Genomic DNA, 18,028 nt, shown 5'->3' with positions numbered 1-18,028 from the left:
GGTCCGGACCTGGCACACATCTACTGTCAGCCACTCGTTTTTACCTTGCCCCCATGCTCAGCAAGCGCTGTTTCACTCTCCTCCACACTGATGACAGTTGTGCTCCTAGCTGGTCCTCCTCTGGGACTTCAGCAGAACCCCCCTGACGTAGAGTACAAAATTGAGGATGATGCCCGTAAACACAAAAGAACGGGGACTCCCCAGAGGATTCCTGGCGGTGATTATTTATGGCAAACTCAGCCAAAGGAAGGAAGGTCGACCACTCCTCCTGGTTGTCAGAGACAAAGCAGCGTAAGTACTGCTCCAAATTCTGGTTCATACGCTCGGTCTGACCATTTGACTGAGGATGAAACGCCGACGAATTCGACAACTTGATCCCCAGCCGTGAGCAAAAAGCTTTCCAAAACTTTGCCACAAACTGAGAACCCCTATCAGACACGATGTCAGATGGGACTCTGTGAAGTCTGACCACCTCCTGCACAAATACCTGAGCCAGAGTCTTCGCGTTAGGCAACAAAGACAAAAACACAAAATGCGACATCTTCGAAAACCGATCAACAACCACCAGGATGACCGTGTTCCCGGCTGAGGAGGGCAAATCTGTGATAAAATCCATGGAGATCTCCGTCCATGGCCTACTGGGTACCCCGAGAGGAAGTAGTGTGCCAGCAGGACGGGAGCGGGACGTCTTAGCCCTAGCGTACGTGGTGCATGCTGATACGTACGAGATCACATCCTGTTGGATTTTGGGCCACCAAAACCGATGCGACACCAACTCCAAGGTACCCCTAGCCCCTGGGTGGCCAGCCAGAACAGCATCATGATGCTCACCCAACACCTTTAAGCAAAGATGGAGTGGTACAAAGGATTTGTTAATGGGAAGCTCTGATGGAACCTCCTCCTGAGCTTCGGCAATCTCAGCCTCAACCTCGGTCATGAGAGCCGAGACCACAACACCCTTTTAGAGGATGGGTACCGGATCTTCCCGAGGTTCTCCCCCCGGAAAACACCTGGACAAAGCGTCCACCTTAGTGTTCTTAGACCCAGGTCGGTAAGTAACAAAAAAGTTGAATCGCGTGAAAAACAAAGCCCAGCGAGCCTGCCTGGGGGACAGACGCTTGGCTGACTCCAAATAAAGCAGATTTTTATGGTCGGTGATAACTGTAACCTGGTGGACCGACCCCTCTAAGAAGTGTCTCTATTCCTCAAAAGCCAACTTGATAGCCAATAACTCCCTGTTGCCGATATCGTAGTTACGTTCGGCGGACGACAGCTTCTTAGAGAAGTAGGCGCAAGGACGCAAGTCGCCCAAAGATGAGCCTTGTGATAGCACCGCCCCCACTCCAACCTCAGACGCATCGACTTACACGGTAAATGGTTTAGATACATCTAGTTGCACCAGAATGGGGGCCGAAGCAAAACTATTCTTCAGGAACTCGATTGCACGTACAGCAGCCTCAGACCAGGCTGAGAAATTGGTACCTTTTTTCGTCATGTCAGTAAGCGGTTTAGCAATGATAGAAAATGTTTTAATAAACTTTCTATAATAGTTAGAAAACCCGAGGAACCACTGGAGCGCTTTTAGGTTATCAGGGCGTTCCCTCCACAACACCGCTTGCACTTTAGCGGCGTCCATTTTAAACCCCGAAGCGGACACAATATAACCCAAGAAAGGCAACTCCTGAACAGCAAATGCACATTTCTCAAGTTTTGCATAGAGCTTATTCTCTCTGAGTAGCTGTAACACCTGCCTAACATGTTCTAAATGAGCATCACGATCGCATGAATAAATGAGAATGTCATCTAGGTACACAATAACAAATTTCCCTAGGACATGAGAGAACACATCATTTATGAAATGTTGAAACACAGCAGGCGCGTTTGTCAACCCAAATGGCATCACCAGACTTTCAAAATGACCCTCTGGAGTATTAAAAGCCATCTTCCACTCATCCCCTTGACTGACTCTTATGAGGCTGTACGCTCCTCTGAGATCAAGCTTTGAGAACCACTTAGCACCAGCCACCTGGTTGAACAAATCAGGTATCAGTGGCATAGGGTATGGATCACGAACCGTAATCTGGTTTAACTCCCTGAAATCCAGACATGGACATAATCCGTCATCTTTCATCTTAATGAAGAAGAATCCCGCTGCCACAGGGGAAGTCGAAGGTCTGATGTGCCCTTTGCTCAGACTCTCAGCAATGTAGTCTTTTAAGGCTTGCCTCTCAGAACCAGAAATGTTAAACATCCTTGCTTTAGGCAATTTGGCCCCTGGTTTTAACCTAATAGTACAGTCATAGGGTCGATGTGGTGGCAATTCTGAGCAACCCTTCTCAGAGAACACATCCGTGAAATCCAGTAGTGACTCAGGAATACTAGGAGTCACAGCGGACACACACATGTGGCCAGGCAATTCTCCTGCCAGAATCCGCTCCACTGGATTATATCCTGGGGTTTCCAGTCAATCACCGGGTTGTGCATTGACAACCATGGAAAACCCAGAACCATTTGAGCAGGAAGATTACTGAGCACCCTACACGTAAACTGCTCAAAATGTAGGACCCCAATGTGGAGTTTAACCTCAGCCACAAACTCAGTGATCTCCCCCTGAGGGAGAGGAGCGGCATTGATGGTGACCACCCGGATAGGATGAGGCAGTTTTTCGATCCTGAAACCGGCTGTGCGCGCAAACTCCTCATCAATGAGATTAGTGGCGGAACCACTATCCACAAAAACAGTGATTGGCAGCTCTCTGTCGGCGATGATAACTTTAGCAGGAAGCATACTCTGAGAGACCACTATGGAGGATATACTTAAGCTCAGATTGGCCTCCTCCACACCCTCTGAGCTTAGTAGTTTTCCGCCGTTGCGCTTTTCTTAGACAGCTGAGGACAAGCATTAGCAGAATGACCACTTTTACCACAGCAAAAACAGGCTCCCTGCTTCCTGAGCAAAGGGGCTCGACGCTTATCATGTGACACCCCTGCAACTTGCATAGGCTCCGTGGGCTGACCTGCAGCAACCTCACGTGCACCTACGCCCTCCCCCATAGACGGCGTCTCTTGCGCCCCCTGACGCAGATGGCGATCAATGCGGATAACAAGACTCATAGCGGATTCTAGAGAAGCAGGAGTCTCGTACATCAGAAGGACTTTTTTAACCCTTCCTGAAACCCCATGAACAAACTGACTCCGCAGCGCGGGATCATTCCACTGTGTATCTACCACCCAGCAGCGAAATTCAGTACAGTAATCCTCCGCCATACGCTCCCCCTGGCGGAGAGAGCGTATTTTAGATTCTGCTAGAGCCATTCTGTCAGGATCATTATATATGAGCCCAAGAGCAGAAAAAAAACTCTCCACTGACTTAAATGCAGCTGAATCAGATGGTAAAGAAAAAGCCCATGCTTGGGGGTCCATGTTCAATAAAGACAACACCAGGCCCACACGCTGAGCCTCATTACCGGAGGAGATAGGGCGCATACGAAAGTATAATTTGCAAGTTTCACGAAAAATAAAAAATTTTGAGTTCCCCAGCAAACTTTTCAGGTAAAGGGATCTTTGGCTCTGCAACCCTACCTGCAGTTTCAGCTTGCACGTTAGATACTACGAGGCCTTGTTGCTGATCCGCCCCCTTCAACTCAGTGACCTGTAACGAGAGCGCCTCCAACTGACGGGTAATGGAAGTCATGGGATCCATAGAATACAAAAATATGGGCCTATTATAAATGTTACGGAAAGCCCAGGGAAGATAAGGCTGGTTACCCGGGACCCTGTGATATCCCTCAGACTAGGGGACACCCTGTCTGTCCCTCTCCCAGAATTTACACTAATGCTGTGCTTGTCTGGGCCACCAGGCCTGGCTCTGACTCCTGTTTCAACCTTAAGCTGAAACCACCACCCGCCACCCAGTGAAGTGATATTACACCAACCCCCACAGAAAGCACAGACAGGGTAAACTAAAAACGCATCACGCCGCAGACACACAGGAAAACACAATACTGTGCTCAGGGCAAAGCAAATACAAATATAGGAAGGAGAAATATAACAAAGGTTAATACACCACCAGATACGATATATCTCCTACAAGACCACCACTCCAGACCGGAATCACTAGGCACAAGGCACAAGCTATAATCGGCGATGCCCAAAGTCCAGCACGACTATTTAAAGGCCGTGGGCGTGACCCAGACCAGACTCCAACCCGAGTAACAGCTAGATTAACCCCGGACAACCTGAATAAAGTTTTGCCGGCACCACTGAACGTATAGTGGACATATGTGGAAATACCGCTGTCTGTCGGACGCCCTAGTGTGAATAGCGTCCGACATGACAGCTATTCCATGTGTGTCTTCTCTTCATACTGCCATATAGTCCGTCATTACAGAGCAGCAGGTGTCTTTTCTGCACGGTGGACTCCGGACTGCGAATGCATCTTTTATCGCCTCTTATTTATATTTGGTGCGTTCCGCCAGTCCTAACACTGTATCTGACATTTACACTTGTTACGAATCATTGAAAACAAAGACTACTGCTAATTCTAGGCTACCAGATACATTATATTCTGGAATTCTGGATGTTTGCACTATTCACTGGTTCAATGTTGAACACTAAGAGTGTGTGTATATATGCACTACAGTTATGTGAAAAAGTGTTTGACCCCTTCCTTATTTCTTATTCTTTTGCATGTTTGTCACACTTAAATGTTTCAGATCTACAAACAAATTTAAATATTAGATGACAAAGTTGACACAAGTAAACACAAAATTCAGTTTTTAAAGAAATATCTTTATTATTAAGGGAAAAAGAAATCCAAACCTACAGAACCCTGTGTGAAAAAGTTATTTCCCCTCCCCCTTAAAACATAAAGTAACTGGATTATCAGATGTTTGGGAAGCTGAGTTCAAATTCCCTAGTCACACCCAGGCCTGATTACTGACACTCTTTTTATCAATCAAGAAATCACTTAAATAGGACCTGCCTGACAAAGTGAAGCAGACCAAAAGAAAACCTCAAAAGCCAGGCATCATGCCGCCGATCCAAATAAATTCTGGAACAAATGAGAAATAAAGTAATTGAGATCTATCAGTCTGGAAAAGGTTATAAAGCTCCCAGAAAGAAGCCACAAAAACAGAAACGTACACCTGAAAAATATCCATTTTATTATTATTATTATTATTATTTATTTATATAGCACCATTGATTCCATGGTGCTGTACATGAGAAGGGGTTACATACAAATTAGAGATGTCACTTACAGTTAGCAAACTAACAATTACAGACTGATACAGAGGGGTAACGACCCTGCCCTTGCGGGCTTACATTCTACATGATGGATGGTGAGGATGGAGTCAATAGGTTGAGGGTTGTAGGAGCTCCGGTGTTAGTGAGGCGGTAGCTTCAGTAGTGGTAAGGAGGCAGCGGGGTTAGTGCAGGCTGTAGGCTTTCCTGAAGAGGTGGGATTTCAGGTTCCGTCTGAAGGATCCGAATGTGGTTGATAGTCGGATGTGTTGGGGCAAAGAATTGCAGAGGATGGGGGATATTCTGGAGAAGTCTTGGAGGCGGTTGGGAGAGCGGATAAGTGTGGAGGAGAGAAGGAGGTCTTGGGAGGACCGGAGATTAACTGAGGGAAGATATCAGAATATTAGTTCAGAGATATATGGAGGAGACAGGTTATGGATGGCTTTGTAGGTCAGTATTAGTCATTTGAACTGGATACGCTGAAGAAATGGGAGCCAGTGAAGAGATTTGCAGAGGGGGGAAAGCGGAGGAGTAGCGAGGAGAGAGATGAATTAGTCAGGCAGCAGAGTTAAGGATGGGCTGGAGAGGTGCAAGAGTGTTAGCAGGGAGGCCACAGAAAAGGATGTTGCAGTAGTCAAGGTGGGTGATGATGAGGGCATGCACAAGCTTTTTAGTAGATTGACAGTTGAGGAAAGGACGGATTTTGGAGATATTTTTGAGCTGGAGGCGACAGGAGGTGGAAAGAACTTGGATGTGCGATTTGAAGGACAGGCAGAGTCAAGGGTTACTCCGAGGCAGCGGACTTCCGGTATGGGGGAAAACGTGGTGTTGCTAATTGTGTTATATAGGTCAGGTATGAAAGATCTATGGGATGGAGGAAAGATGATGTGTTCAGATTTGTCCACATTGAGTTTGAGGAAGCAAGAGGAGAAGAAGGAGGATATGGCTGATAGACACTCGGGGATTCTTGGCAGCAGAGAGGTGATGTCTGGGCCAGAAAGGTAGATCTGAGTGTCATCAGCATAAAGGTGGTACTGGAATCCATGGGACTTTATGAGTTGTCCCAGGCCAAGTGTGTAGATTGAGAAGAGCAGGGGTCCTAGAACACAGCCTTGGGGGAGTCCAACAGAGAGAGGGTGGGATGAGGAGGTAGTGTGGTAGTGTGAGACGCTGATAGTGCGGTTGTAAAGGTATGAGGAGATCCAATATATGGCTATATGCGTCTATTCGTATACCTGCCTTTCTTCTTGGACTTTAAGTCCATTACCCTAAACACCCTTAACACACTTTCTTGGCTTGTAGGCACTTTACAGTGGATCTCTTTCCCTGATTGACTGATTTGGATATAACACTTATTTATCCCTATAAGTATATTTACATATTTGCACTGCACTTTATTTTTGGTACTATACCATGTATACAGCTGTGGGAAAAAATAAAAGACCACTGCAAAACTTTCAGTTTGTCTGATTTTTCCCTTTATAGGTATATTTTTGAGTAAAATGAAAATTGTTACTTTATTCAATAAATTTCTGATATGTCTCTGAACTTCCAAGCAATACATTTTTTATTTTTTTTCTGAAAAGGAGAAATGGTCAAAATAAAAAATCAGTGCTTTCAGACCTCTAATAATGCAAAGAAATCAAGTTCATAATCATTTATAAACAACAATACTAATGTTTTAACTCAGGAAGAGTTCAGAAATCAATATTTTGTGGAATAACCATGATTTTTAATCACAGCTTTCACGCGTCTTGGCATGCTTTCCATCAGCCTTTCATACTGCTTCTGGCACAAAAATTTAAGCAGTTCTTCTTTGATGGCTTGTGACTATCCATCATCCTCTTGATTACATTCCAGAGGTTTTCAAAGGGGTTCTAGTCTGGAGATTGGGCTGCCCATGACAGGGTTTTGTTGCAGTGGGCTCTTAATTTCTGCCAGAGCTGTATAGCGAGAAAACAATATAAATGACCTTAATCCCTATTGATATACTAGATAAAACAAAACTTTATTCAATATCTATAAAACCATGAAAAAACAACCACAGTCAGACACAACAAACAACTGTGCTCTCTAAGCACACCCCTGTCACAGTTCCTATATCAAACTACCTATCAGCGGAGGTTGGCACCCTAATACAAAAAACGAGATTGGCGCCCCCGCTCAGCATCGGCTGCCCCTAGTTCTCCTACAATAAACCTATACTAGATATTGAATAAAGTTTTGTTTTATCTAGTATATCAATAGGGATTAAGGTCATTTATATTGTTTTCTTGATTTCCCAGAACCTGGAGTTTAATATTTTTCAAATCTTTTTCAGAGCTGTATAGCATTTATAAAATTCTTGTTATACATTGTTCTGATATAATTATTCTTGACCACTAGTAGCTGTCTATAATTTATTATATGTCTACCTATGATTAGAGATGGGCGGACCCTTGGACGTTCGAGTCTGGCGAGTTTGGCCAAACAGTAAAGAAAAGGTTGGGTTTTTGGGGGGCCTGAACATCTAGTGTTTGCCATGCCATCATATGCATTATCCCTTGGTTCCCACTCTGTCAAATGACAGCGTGAGCCTGCAGCTGTGATCGCAGGAATAAAGTTTACCTTCGGTCACTGGTGTCGGCTGATGGGACTATTGCTCCCATCAGCCTACGCCTGATTCCACAAAAAACAGCAAGACTGATAGTATTGCTTGCTAACACTGACAGCTGAAGTTTGCAGCCCCCAGCTGTCAGTTTTGCCTGGCTGGTTATCAAAAATACATGGGGGAACCCATGCCGTTTTTTTTTTAATTACTTATATAGAGCGCAGTCTCCGGCTGATGAGTACTCTCATCCTCTACTCCTGCTCTTCATGTTATAAGCGGCAGCAGGCGTAGGCTGATGAGAGCAGTAGTCCCATCACCCAACGCCAGTGACCGGAGGTAAACTTTATACCTCCGATCACAGCTGGGGATCATGCTGTCATTTGACAGCGTGGGAACTGTCTGTCTATTGATTTTACCGCTGATCAGAAGCAGTGTTTGCCTTACTGTTATGCACATGACAGCATGACAAACACCCGGGCCGAACCTGAACAGTAACATGGACTTCCTGGTGAAGTCCTTGTTATGTGTCCATGCCTGAGCAGTAGGTGTTGAGTACGGACGCTGAACATTATTGCTCGGGTCGCCCATCTCTACCTATGATAATACCTGCTTAAAGGAATTGATTGTTATATATAAACAGGTACATTATACCAATATTTATGCACTGACACTTTACTATGGAATCCTACTGTAATAGCTGGTTATAGATTTGATATCCCTTCACTCCTGTTTGCATGGTTGTATACAATCAGTAATTACATTGCACATTTATGCTGGTACCATACCATGCTTACCATTACCATTAATCAGTAGAGAATGAGATTACTTTCAACTTTACAAATGTGTATTTATGAAAATTGTTTTTGCTTGTTACTTTCTACATATATTTGTGGTGATTGTCAATGTACAGGATTCTTTGCCCATTTTGCCCTTCTCTTTATCCTTTTCTAACTGTGTTTCTAATAACTCTCAATAATAATAATTATTATTATTATTATTATTATTATTTATTGTTATAGCGCCATTTATTCCATGGCGCTTTACATGTGAGGAGGGGTATACATAATAAAAACAAGTACAATATTCTTAAACAATACAAGTCATAACTGGTACAGGAGGAGAGAGGACCCTGCCCACGAGGGCTCACAATCTACAAATATACAAATAAAAATTAGTTACATTTTAAACTTTATTTGGGCTGAATTGCTTCCCTCCTTTTTGGATTATATGTACTTTTTGGAAGAGCCCTCCACTGAATCATGTGTCTTATATAGGTTCTCAATGGAATTCCTGTACTGTAGCAGGATGTCTAGCTTGTGGCGCAATGTCATGAAAATGATTTCTGATTGTGTGGAGTGGTATAATGTATGGTAGCCAAATTCCTCTAGTCTTAATACCAGATACACTACCAGCTCGGTGTTACATTGATGTGATGGCGCAATCAGTGGTATAGCCATTCTCCAAAGTTTCCCAGAAGCCATTTTTCAACAAGACATGTTGCTCCTGCTACTATGGCTTATTGGGTCTCCAAACTTGTCTCTCATGAAGCACATCTGGGATGTCATTATTTAGCAATTCCAAAGGGAGCTGCCAGCAGTGGATCATGATTATTTGCATGTCCTTTTGCATTCAGCATAAACCTTTCTCAAACAACAGCTAATAACCTCATTGATTCCATGCCAAGGTCCATAACTGCATGAATTTCTCATGGTGCTCATTTTCAATTCTGAATAATTTGAGATGTTTTTGATCATTTTGATTCAGTTTTTTCATCATTTGCATATCATTAACTAGTCTATTGATAATACGATTTGCATGATTTTATGACTTTTCCTTCTTGGTACTGAAATTTCAATGTTGAGGAATGTATATTCATATTATTTTATATATTTTTTATAAACATGAATTTTCTTTCAGTGAAGTATTTATATTTTTTTAGAACCTCACTTCAGGTGATCTTTCTATTTCATCTGATGGCAATGATTTATCAGCCACAATCCATGGTCTGGCAAAATTCAGTCAATATGAATTCTGGATTACTGCAAGTACTATATTTGGAGATGGTGATCAAGCCAGTGAGGTTATTGATGTCAACACGGAGGAAGATGGTAGGTTAATAGTGATGCATACCTATTGTTTATGGCCTTAAAACGGGTGGCTCCTTTTTTACTAATGTAAACCAATAAATGTTAATGATATGTGCTACTATATATTTTTTTCAGCCTTTTCTGTTCCATTTGCTGTATTTCTAAAGTCACAACCTCTTATTTGGCCAGCCTTCTAGCCTCTTCAGACCAGACATTAGTAGAGTTTAGCTTTCAGCATAATTGTCAGCCCTTAGGCATTGTGATAAAGTAAACTGTTTAAATGGGACATACTGCAACCAGTATGTTCTTCATCAACAATATAGAGCATACAGGAAAGAAGTGATACAAACAAGTTCTGAGAGGTCATACTATACAGTCTAGAGGAACTGCCTGAATTACCAAACTCCACCAGTTCACACAGCCCCATCTGCTGTCTGCTCAGCACAGTCCCTCCAGAATACCTGCAGCTGTTGCCATTACTCCAACACGGACAATGCTTCCATCCATAAAGATGTCTGCTCATGAAGGAGCAAGTGAATAGATATGCCATTTATCTTCCTCCATAGTAAGGCACTGCACACAGGAAACTGTAGCGGAGGAGCAGAAGACACTGAATGAGGAGTCAAGTTACATGCCATTTCATGGGTAGACATCTTATGGATGGGAGTGACACCCCGACAAGATACTGAGACATAGTGAGACACCCAGACAAGAAGTGTGCTAGAACCAAGGAGCTTAACTTCAGAAATATAAAGGACATACATAAGGGTATGTGCACACGGTCAGGATTTCTTGCAGAAATTTCCTGACAAAAACCGGACATTTCTGCCAGAAATCCGCATGCGTTTTTTTTTGCATTTTTTATGCGTTTTTTGAGCTTTTTTTGCTTGTTTTTTTCGCGTTTATTTGCGGAGCTTTACCAATGAATTAAATAGCAGGAAAAATGCTAAAAATCCGCAAAATTAATGAACATGCTGCTTTTTTTACCACGATGCGTTTTTTTCGCGGAAAAAAACGCATCATGTGCACAAGAATTGCGGAATGCATTCTAAATGATAGGATGCATATGTATGCGTTCTTATGCGTTTTATTGCATTTTTATAGTGAAAAACGCAAAAAAAAGTGAAAAATCCTGAACGTGTGCACATGCCCTTAAACTTCCTAAAACTAAATATTAAGTGGTCAGAATCTAATCTTCGTTAATACTGGTTTGCATTAGCAGTTGATGACATATGCAACTGAATGCCTTCACATATGTACTCATTATGATATTTGAACTAAAATCCACACTGAACCATGTTGACAATGGAGAGGTGGAAAAAACTCCATCGACTATGCTAAGCTTTTTCATCTTTCATTTAAAATATTGGTTTGTAGTAAATAATGGAAACTTCTGATTGGGTATTCCCAACGCAGTGCTAAACTGATTTTCCAAGATTTTACATTAATGGTCAATTCTTGAGAAAAGGTCATTAGTGTATGATTGGTGTAAGTTTGACCCCTGGGACTGTCATGTGCCTAGTCCTACAATGAAGGGATTGTGGTGCTTCATTAGCTCTTTGTTCTGCTGATTGTTTGGGCCCTGGAGGTCACCTATCCCAACTCCATCTGTACATCTGCAAATGCACAACTTTGTATGAAGTGGGCATAGAAGTTGAGTTCATGCAGCATGGGTGCTGACTCTGTTACATAGCCAGCCCCCAAAAGTAACTGATGCAATTGGAGCTAGCTCTGACTACATCAGTATAGCCCCTTAACTGATAATATCAAAGGTCAAGCGTGACAACAACATTTAAGAGGCTTAAACATGGCTGCTGACTCCCCACACTCCACAAATCGTGAATGCATGGTGTTTAATAGGTTGCAATGGCAGCTTAGGGCCTTCTGAAAGCTACTGTGCTTACTATGAGAACTCAACTATGAAGCCTAGCCTGTGGTTGAACATCATGGCTGACCAGTGATATCACAATATACTTCAATGCTATAGTAATTAAAGCTAATACAAAATGTAAAAACAGGAAAAAATATATAAAAATGCAGTATATACTTGTATATATAAATATACCGTATGTGTGAAAAGTGTTTGCACCCTTCCTGATTTCCTATTTTTTTGCATGTTTGTTCCACTTTAATGTTTCAAATCATCAAATAAATTTAAATATTAGACAAAGGTAACAGATGTAAACACAAAATGCAGTTTTTAAATTAAAGTCTTTATTATTTAGTGAAAAAAACATCCAAACCTACAAGGCCCTGTGTGTAAAAGTGATTACCCCCAAAACATAATAATTGATTGGGCCACTCTTAGCAGCAACCACTGCAATCAAGCATTTGCGATAACTGGCAATGAGTCTTTAACAATGCTCTGGAGGAACGTTGGCCCACTCATCTTTGCAGAATTGTTGCAATTTAGCCACATTGGAGAGTTTCCGGGCATGAACCGCCTTTTTAAGGTCATGCCACAGCATCTCAATCGGATTAAGGTCAAGACTTTGAGTAGGCCATTCCAAAGTCTTAATTTTGTTTTTCTTAAGCCATTCAGAGGTGGACTTGCTGGTGTATTTTGGATCATTGTCCTGCTGCATAACTCAAGTGCGCTTCAGCTTGCAGTCACGTACAGATGTATTCTACTTCAGGATTTTTTGGTAGACAGAAGAATTCATGATTCTATTTGCCACAGCAAGTCTTCCGGGTCCCGAAGCAGCAAAACAGCCCCAGACCATCACAACACCACCACCATATTTTACTGTTGGTATGATGTTCCTTTTCTGAAATGCTGTGTTACTTCTACGCCAGATGTAATGGTACATACACCTTTCAAAAAATTCATATTTTGTCTCGTCAGTCCACAGAGTATTTTCCCAAAAGTCTTCGGGATCATCAAGACGTTTTATGGCAAAACTGAGATGAGTCTTTAAATTAAATGGGAAATCAAGGTCCCAGAGTCTGGAGGAAGAGTGGAGAGGCACACAATCCAAGCTGCTTGAGGTCTAGTTTCCACAATCAGTGATGGTTTGAGGAGCCATGTCATCTTCTGGTATAGGTCCACTGTGTTTTATCAAAACCAAAGTCAGTGCAGCTGTCCACCAGGAAATTTTAGAGCACTTCATGCTTCCCTCTGCCGACAAGCTTTTTGGAGATGGAGATTTAATTCTCCAGCAGGCCTTGGCACCTGTCCACCTGTCCACACTAAACCAAGTACCAATACCTGGTTTAAGAACAACAGTATCACTGTGATTGATTGGCCAGCAAACTCGCCAGACCTTAACCTCATAGAGAATCTATGGGGTATTGTCAAGAGGAAGATTAGAGACACCAGACTCCACAATGCAAACAAGCTTAAGCCTGCAATCAAAGCAACCTGGGCTTCCAAAACAACTCAGCTTCGCCTCAGGCTAATCACCTCCTTGCCACGTCGCATTGATGCAGGAATTGATGCCAAAGGAGCCCCGACCAAGCATTGAGTGCATTTACTGAATATATATTTCAGTAGGTCAACATTTCAGATTTTAAAATCATTTTTTCAAGCTGGTGTTATAAAGTATTCTAATATACTGAGATAATGACATTTGCGTTTTCATTGGCTGTAAGCCATAATCATCAACATTGACAGAAATAAACACTTGAAATACATCACTTTGAAATAACTCTATATAATATATGACTTTCACTTTTTGTACTGAAGAACTGAAATAAATTAAGTTTTCGATTATATTTTAACCCCTTCCCGACATCGGACGTACTATACCGTCCGATGTCGGGTCCCCTGCTTTGATGTGCGCTCCGGCGGTGAGCGCACATCAAAGTCGCGACATGTCAGCTGTTTTTTACAGCTGACATGTGCGCGCAATAGCGGCGGGTGAAATCGCGATCACCCGCCGCTATTAACTAGTTAAATGCCGCTGTCAAACGCAGACAGCGGCATTTAACTACCGCATACGGCCGGGTGGCCGGAAATGAGTGCATCGCCGACCCCCGTCACATGATCGGGGGTCGGCGATGAGTCAGGAAGGTAACCATAGAGGTCCTTGAGACCTCTATGGTTACTGATCGCTGGTGGCTGTGAGCGCCCCCCTGTGGTCGGCGCTCACAGCACACCTGCATTTTAGCTACATAACAGCGATCTGATGATCGCTGTTATGTAGCAGAGCCGATTGGGCTGTGCCTGCTTCTAGCCTCCCATGGAGGCTATAGAAGCATGGCAAAAGTTAAAAAAAAAGTTAAAAAAATGTGAAAAAAATAATAAAAATATAAAAGTTTAAATCACCCCCCTTTCGCCCCAATCAAAATAAATCAATAAAAAAAATATCAAATCTACACATATTTGGTATCGCCGCGTTCAGAATCGCCCGATCTATCAATAAAAAAAAGCATTAACCTGATCGCAAAATGGCGTAACAAGAAAAAAAATCGAAACGCCAGAATTACGTTTTTTTGGTCGCCGCGACATTGCATTAAAATGCAATAACGGGCGATCAAAAGAACATATCTGCACCAAAATGCTATTATTAAAAACGCAAGCTCGGCACGCAAAAAATAAGCCCTCACCCGACCCCAGATCACGAAAAATGGAGACGCTACGGGTATTGGAAAATGGCGCAATTTTATTTATTTATTATTTTGCAAAGTTTGGAATTTTTTTTCACCAGTTAGGTAAAACATAACCTAGACATGTGAGGTGTCTATGAACTTGTACTGACCTGGAGAATCATAATGGCAGGTCAGTTTTATCATTTAGTGAACCTAGCAAAAAAAAACAAACAAAAAACAAGTGTGGGATTGCACTTTTTTTGCAATTTCACCGCACCCTGAATTTTTTTCCCATTTTCTAGTACACGTCATGGTAAAACCAATGGTGTCATTCAAAAGTACAACTCATCCCGCAAAAAATAAGCCCTCACATGGCCAAATTGACGGAAAAATAAAAAAGTTATGGCTCTGGGAAGGAGGGGAGTGAAAAACGAAAATGGAAAAACGAAAAATCCCACGGTCATGAAGGGGTTAATTTTGTGAGATGTACCTGTAAGTGTGACAAACATGCAAATTAATATGAAATCAGGAATGACCAAACATATTTTTACACAACTGTATATACACATACAGTCATGACTCAAAGTGAAGTATTTCTCAAAAAAAATGAATGCAACATGTTATACACATGTTTATTTCCTACATGGATACTGGAACAATGCAAAAACAATGAAAAGAAGGCAAATTGGACATAATAATAATAATAATTATTATTTTATATCTATAGCCCCATCATATTCTGCAGCACTTCAACATTTTAGAGGGAACTTGTACAGACAATAAAATAAATTACAGAATAACAATAATCACATAAATTAGCAGATACCAAAATGAGTCAGGACCCTGCTTGCAAGCTTGCAATCTATAAGGAAATAGGGGAGACACGAAAAGTGGATGGTAACAATTGCTTTTATTATATGGTCCAGCCATACATATAATAAGTAGGGTGTTCACATAATGCTGCATGAACCAGTCTTGTGTACGGACACAGAGGGCTATTAACTGCATGGGCGGCGATCATGGCAAGTGAGCATTTCTGCTACACACAGGCGATCAGGAGGAGTTTAGGACCTGCGATGACGTCGTGGCTTGTGATTGATCGCGTGAGCGGTCACATGAGCGGCACTCGACCAATCACAAGCCGCGACGTCATCGAGGGTCCTAAACTCCTCATTCTTAGAAACGGAGGCTGCCGGTTACAATCGGTAAGGTCCAGGGGCCGCCGGATGGGTGAGTATATCCATATTTTTTATTTTAATTCTTTATTTTTTACATGAATATGGATCCCAGGGCCTGAAGGAGAGTTTCCTCTCCTTCAGACCCTGGGAACCATCCTGGATAGCTTCCGATACTTGTGTCCCATTGACTTGTATTGGTATCGGGTATCGGTATCGGCGATATCCGATATTTTTCGGGTATCGGCCAATACTATCCGATACCGATACTTTCAAGTATCGGAAGGTATCGCTCAACACTAGTTCTGAATTAAAATGTTTGTAAAAAAAAGTGATATGTTAATTTTTTCCTTCTACATTGCTTCAGTTCCTGAAGCACGTAAAGTGTTAATAAACTTCTTGAATGTGGTTTTGAGCACCTTGAGGGGTGCAGTTTTTAGAATGGTGTAACTTTTGGGTGTTTTTGTCATGTGCACCCCTCAAACTGACTTTAAATGTGAGATGGTCCTTAAAAAAAAGGTTTTGTAAGTTTTGTTGTAAACATGAGAAATCGCTGGTCAACTTTTAACCCTTATAACTTCCTAACAAAAAAAAGTTATTTCCAAAATAGTGCTGATGTAAAGTAGACATGTGGAAATGTTATTTATTAAGTATTTTTTGTGATATATCTCTCTGATTTAAGGGCATAAAAATTAAAACTTTGAAAATTGCAAAATTTACAAAATTTTCGCCATATTTCAGTTTTTTTTCATAAATTAACGCAAGTCATATCGAAGAAATTTTACCACTAACAAGAAGTACACTATCTCACGAAAAACATTCTCGGAATCAGTGGGATCCGTTAAAGCATTCCAGAGTTATAACCTCATAAAGTGACAGTGGTCAGAATTGTAAAAATTGGCCTGGTCATTATGCTGCAAATTGGCTCTGTCACTAAGGCTAGGTTCATATTGCGTTAGTGCAGTCCGTTCAACGCATGCATTAACGCAAGTGCCCAAAAATATTGCGTTATGCGATCGTGCTAGCGCAGATGCTCTTTCTACGCTAGCGGTGATGGACCCGGAAACGCTGCAGCCCGCATCCGAGGGTCCATCAATGAATGACGGCACATCGCTAGCGCATGCCAACTATGGCATGCATTGGCAATGCGCCCGATAATAGGGGTTAATGGCAGCGTTAACGGACTGCGTTACACCGCGTTATGCTGCGGTGTAACGCAGTCCGTCTCACGGACTGCCATAACGCAATGTGAACCCAGCCTAAGGGGTTAATACTTGGTTGCACACACATTGGAATAAACTGCAATCAATCGCTTCTCATAACCATTGACAAGCTTCTTACATCTCTCAACTGGAATCTTGGACCACTCTTCTTTTGCAAACTACTCCAGGTTTTTCGTATTTGAAAGATGCCTTCTCCCATCAGCAATTTTTTGATCATCTTCATATTCCATGATGCCTTGCACACTGTCAAGTGTCAGAGGCTGCAAAACCCCACAAAGTTTTTGAACCTCCACCATATTTAATTGTAGATACTGTGTGCTTTTCCTTGTAGGCCTCATTCTGTTTTCAGTAAACATTAGAATGATCTGCTTTAAAAAAAAGCTCTATTTCCAGGATGTCCCCCTGACAGCACCCTGGAGGATGTCCTCCTCCTCCTTGCAGGGACAGGAAAAACACACGAAAGGTTAAAAGGTCCCACTCTGCCCCCTTTCCTTCATTGTTTTTCCTGTCCCTGCATGGAGGGACACACGAGAGCGCAGCGAGCGACGACTGACCGGAGGGCTCTGGGGGATCATGCGGCTGGTCCAATATCCTTCCTCCTGTCAAGTGGCCCAGGGCAAAACTCTCCAGTGGGAAGTCCCTCTGCCCCAGAGACCAGTGAGCGGACGTGCTCCTGGGTAGAGCTGCTCGGTGGGAGGCTCTCGGCTCAGGCGCCATGTCCAGAGAGGAAGAGGCGCCCGGAACCATGCGTTCTGCACAGGAACGCGGAGGGGTCGGCGGTCAGCAGAAACGGCAAGCGTCACTTCCGGTAACGGCAGCGCCTGCATCCGGCCTGCGTTCCACATCGTGGAACGTGGAAGTAGACAGAGAAACAACACGAGCGTCAGTTCTGGTAAGGTTGAGCGCTCGATTCTATGGGTGTCAGGAGGTGAGTGTCACTGACATCGGATGTCATGTCGGACGCTGTTCAGACCAGGTCGTCCGACAGACAGCGGTAATTCCGCTTTTGTCCACTATGCGCTCATTGGCGTCGGCTAGATTTTGTCTAGCTGGTCCAGGGTTAATTTACCTGGTGATCGGATTGGAAGCTGGGCCATGCCCACTGCCGTTAAGTAGTTCTCCTGAACATTGGGCGTCGCCGATTATAGCTTCAGTCTAGAGCTTGGTTAACTCGGTCTTG

The 18,028-nt window shown here is 42.8% G+C and overlaps 1 protein-coding gene across 1 annotated transcript in view; it reads left to right on the top strand.

The window, feature by feature from the left end:
* The window catches only part of PTPRQ (protein tyrosine phosphatase receptor type Q), a 677,639-nt gene that overhangs the window by 411,376 nt on the left and 248,235 nt on the right, over window positions 1-18,028 (top strand). Inside the window, exon 28 of the mRNA XM_077265498.1 lies at window positions 9,773-9,941. Coding sequence (XP_077121613.1) covers window positions 9,773-9,941 — 169 coding nt within the window. The remainder of the gene's footprint in view (window positions 1-9,772; window positions 9,942-18,028) is intronic.

This window comes from Ranitomeya variabilis, chromosome 5 (genome assembly GCF_051348905.1).
Source record: "Ranitomeya variabilis isolate aRanVar5 chromosome 5, aRanVar5.hap1, whole genome shotgun sequence".
Classification (NCBI taxonomy): domain Eukaryota; kingdom Metazoa; phylum Chordata; class Amphibia; order Anura; family Dendrobatidae; genus Ranitomeya; species Ranitomeya variabilis.
The sequence above is the reverse complement of the archived record's forward strand: the minus strand, read 5'-3'. Positions and strand labels throughout refer to the sequence as shown.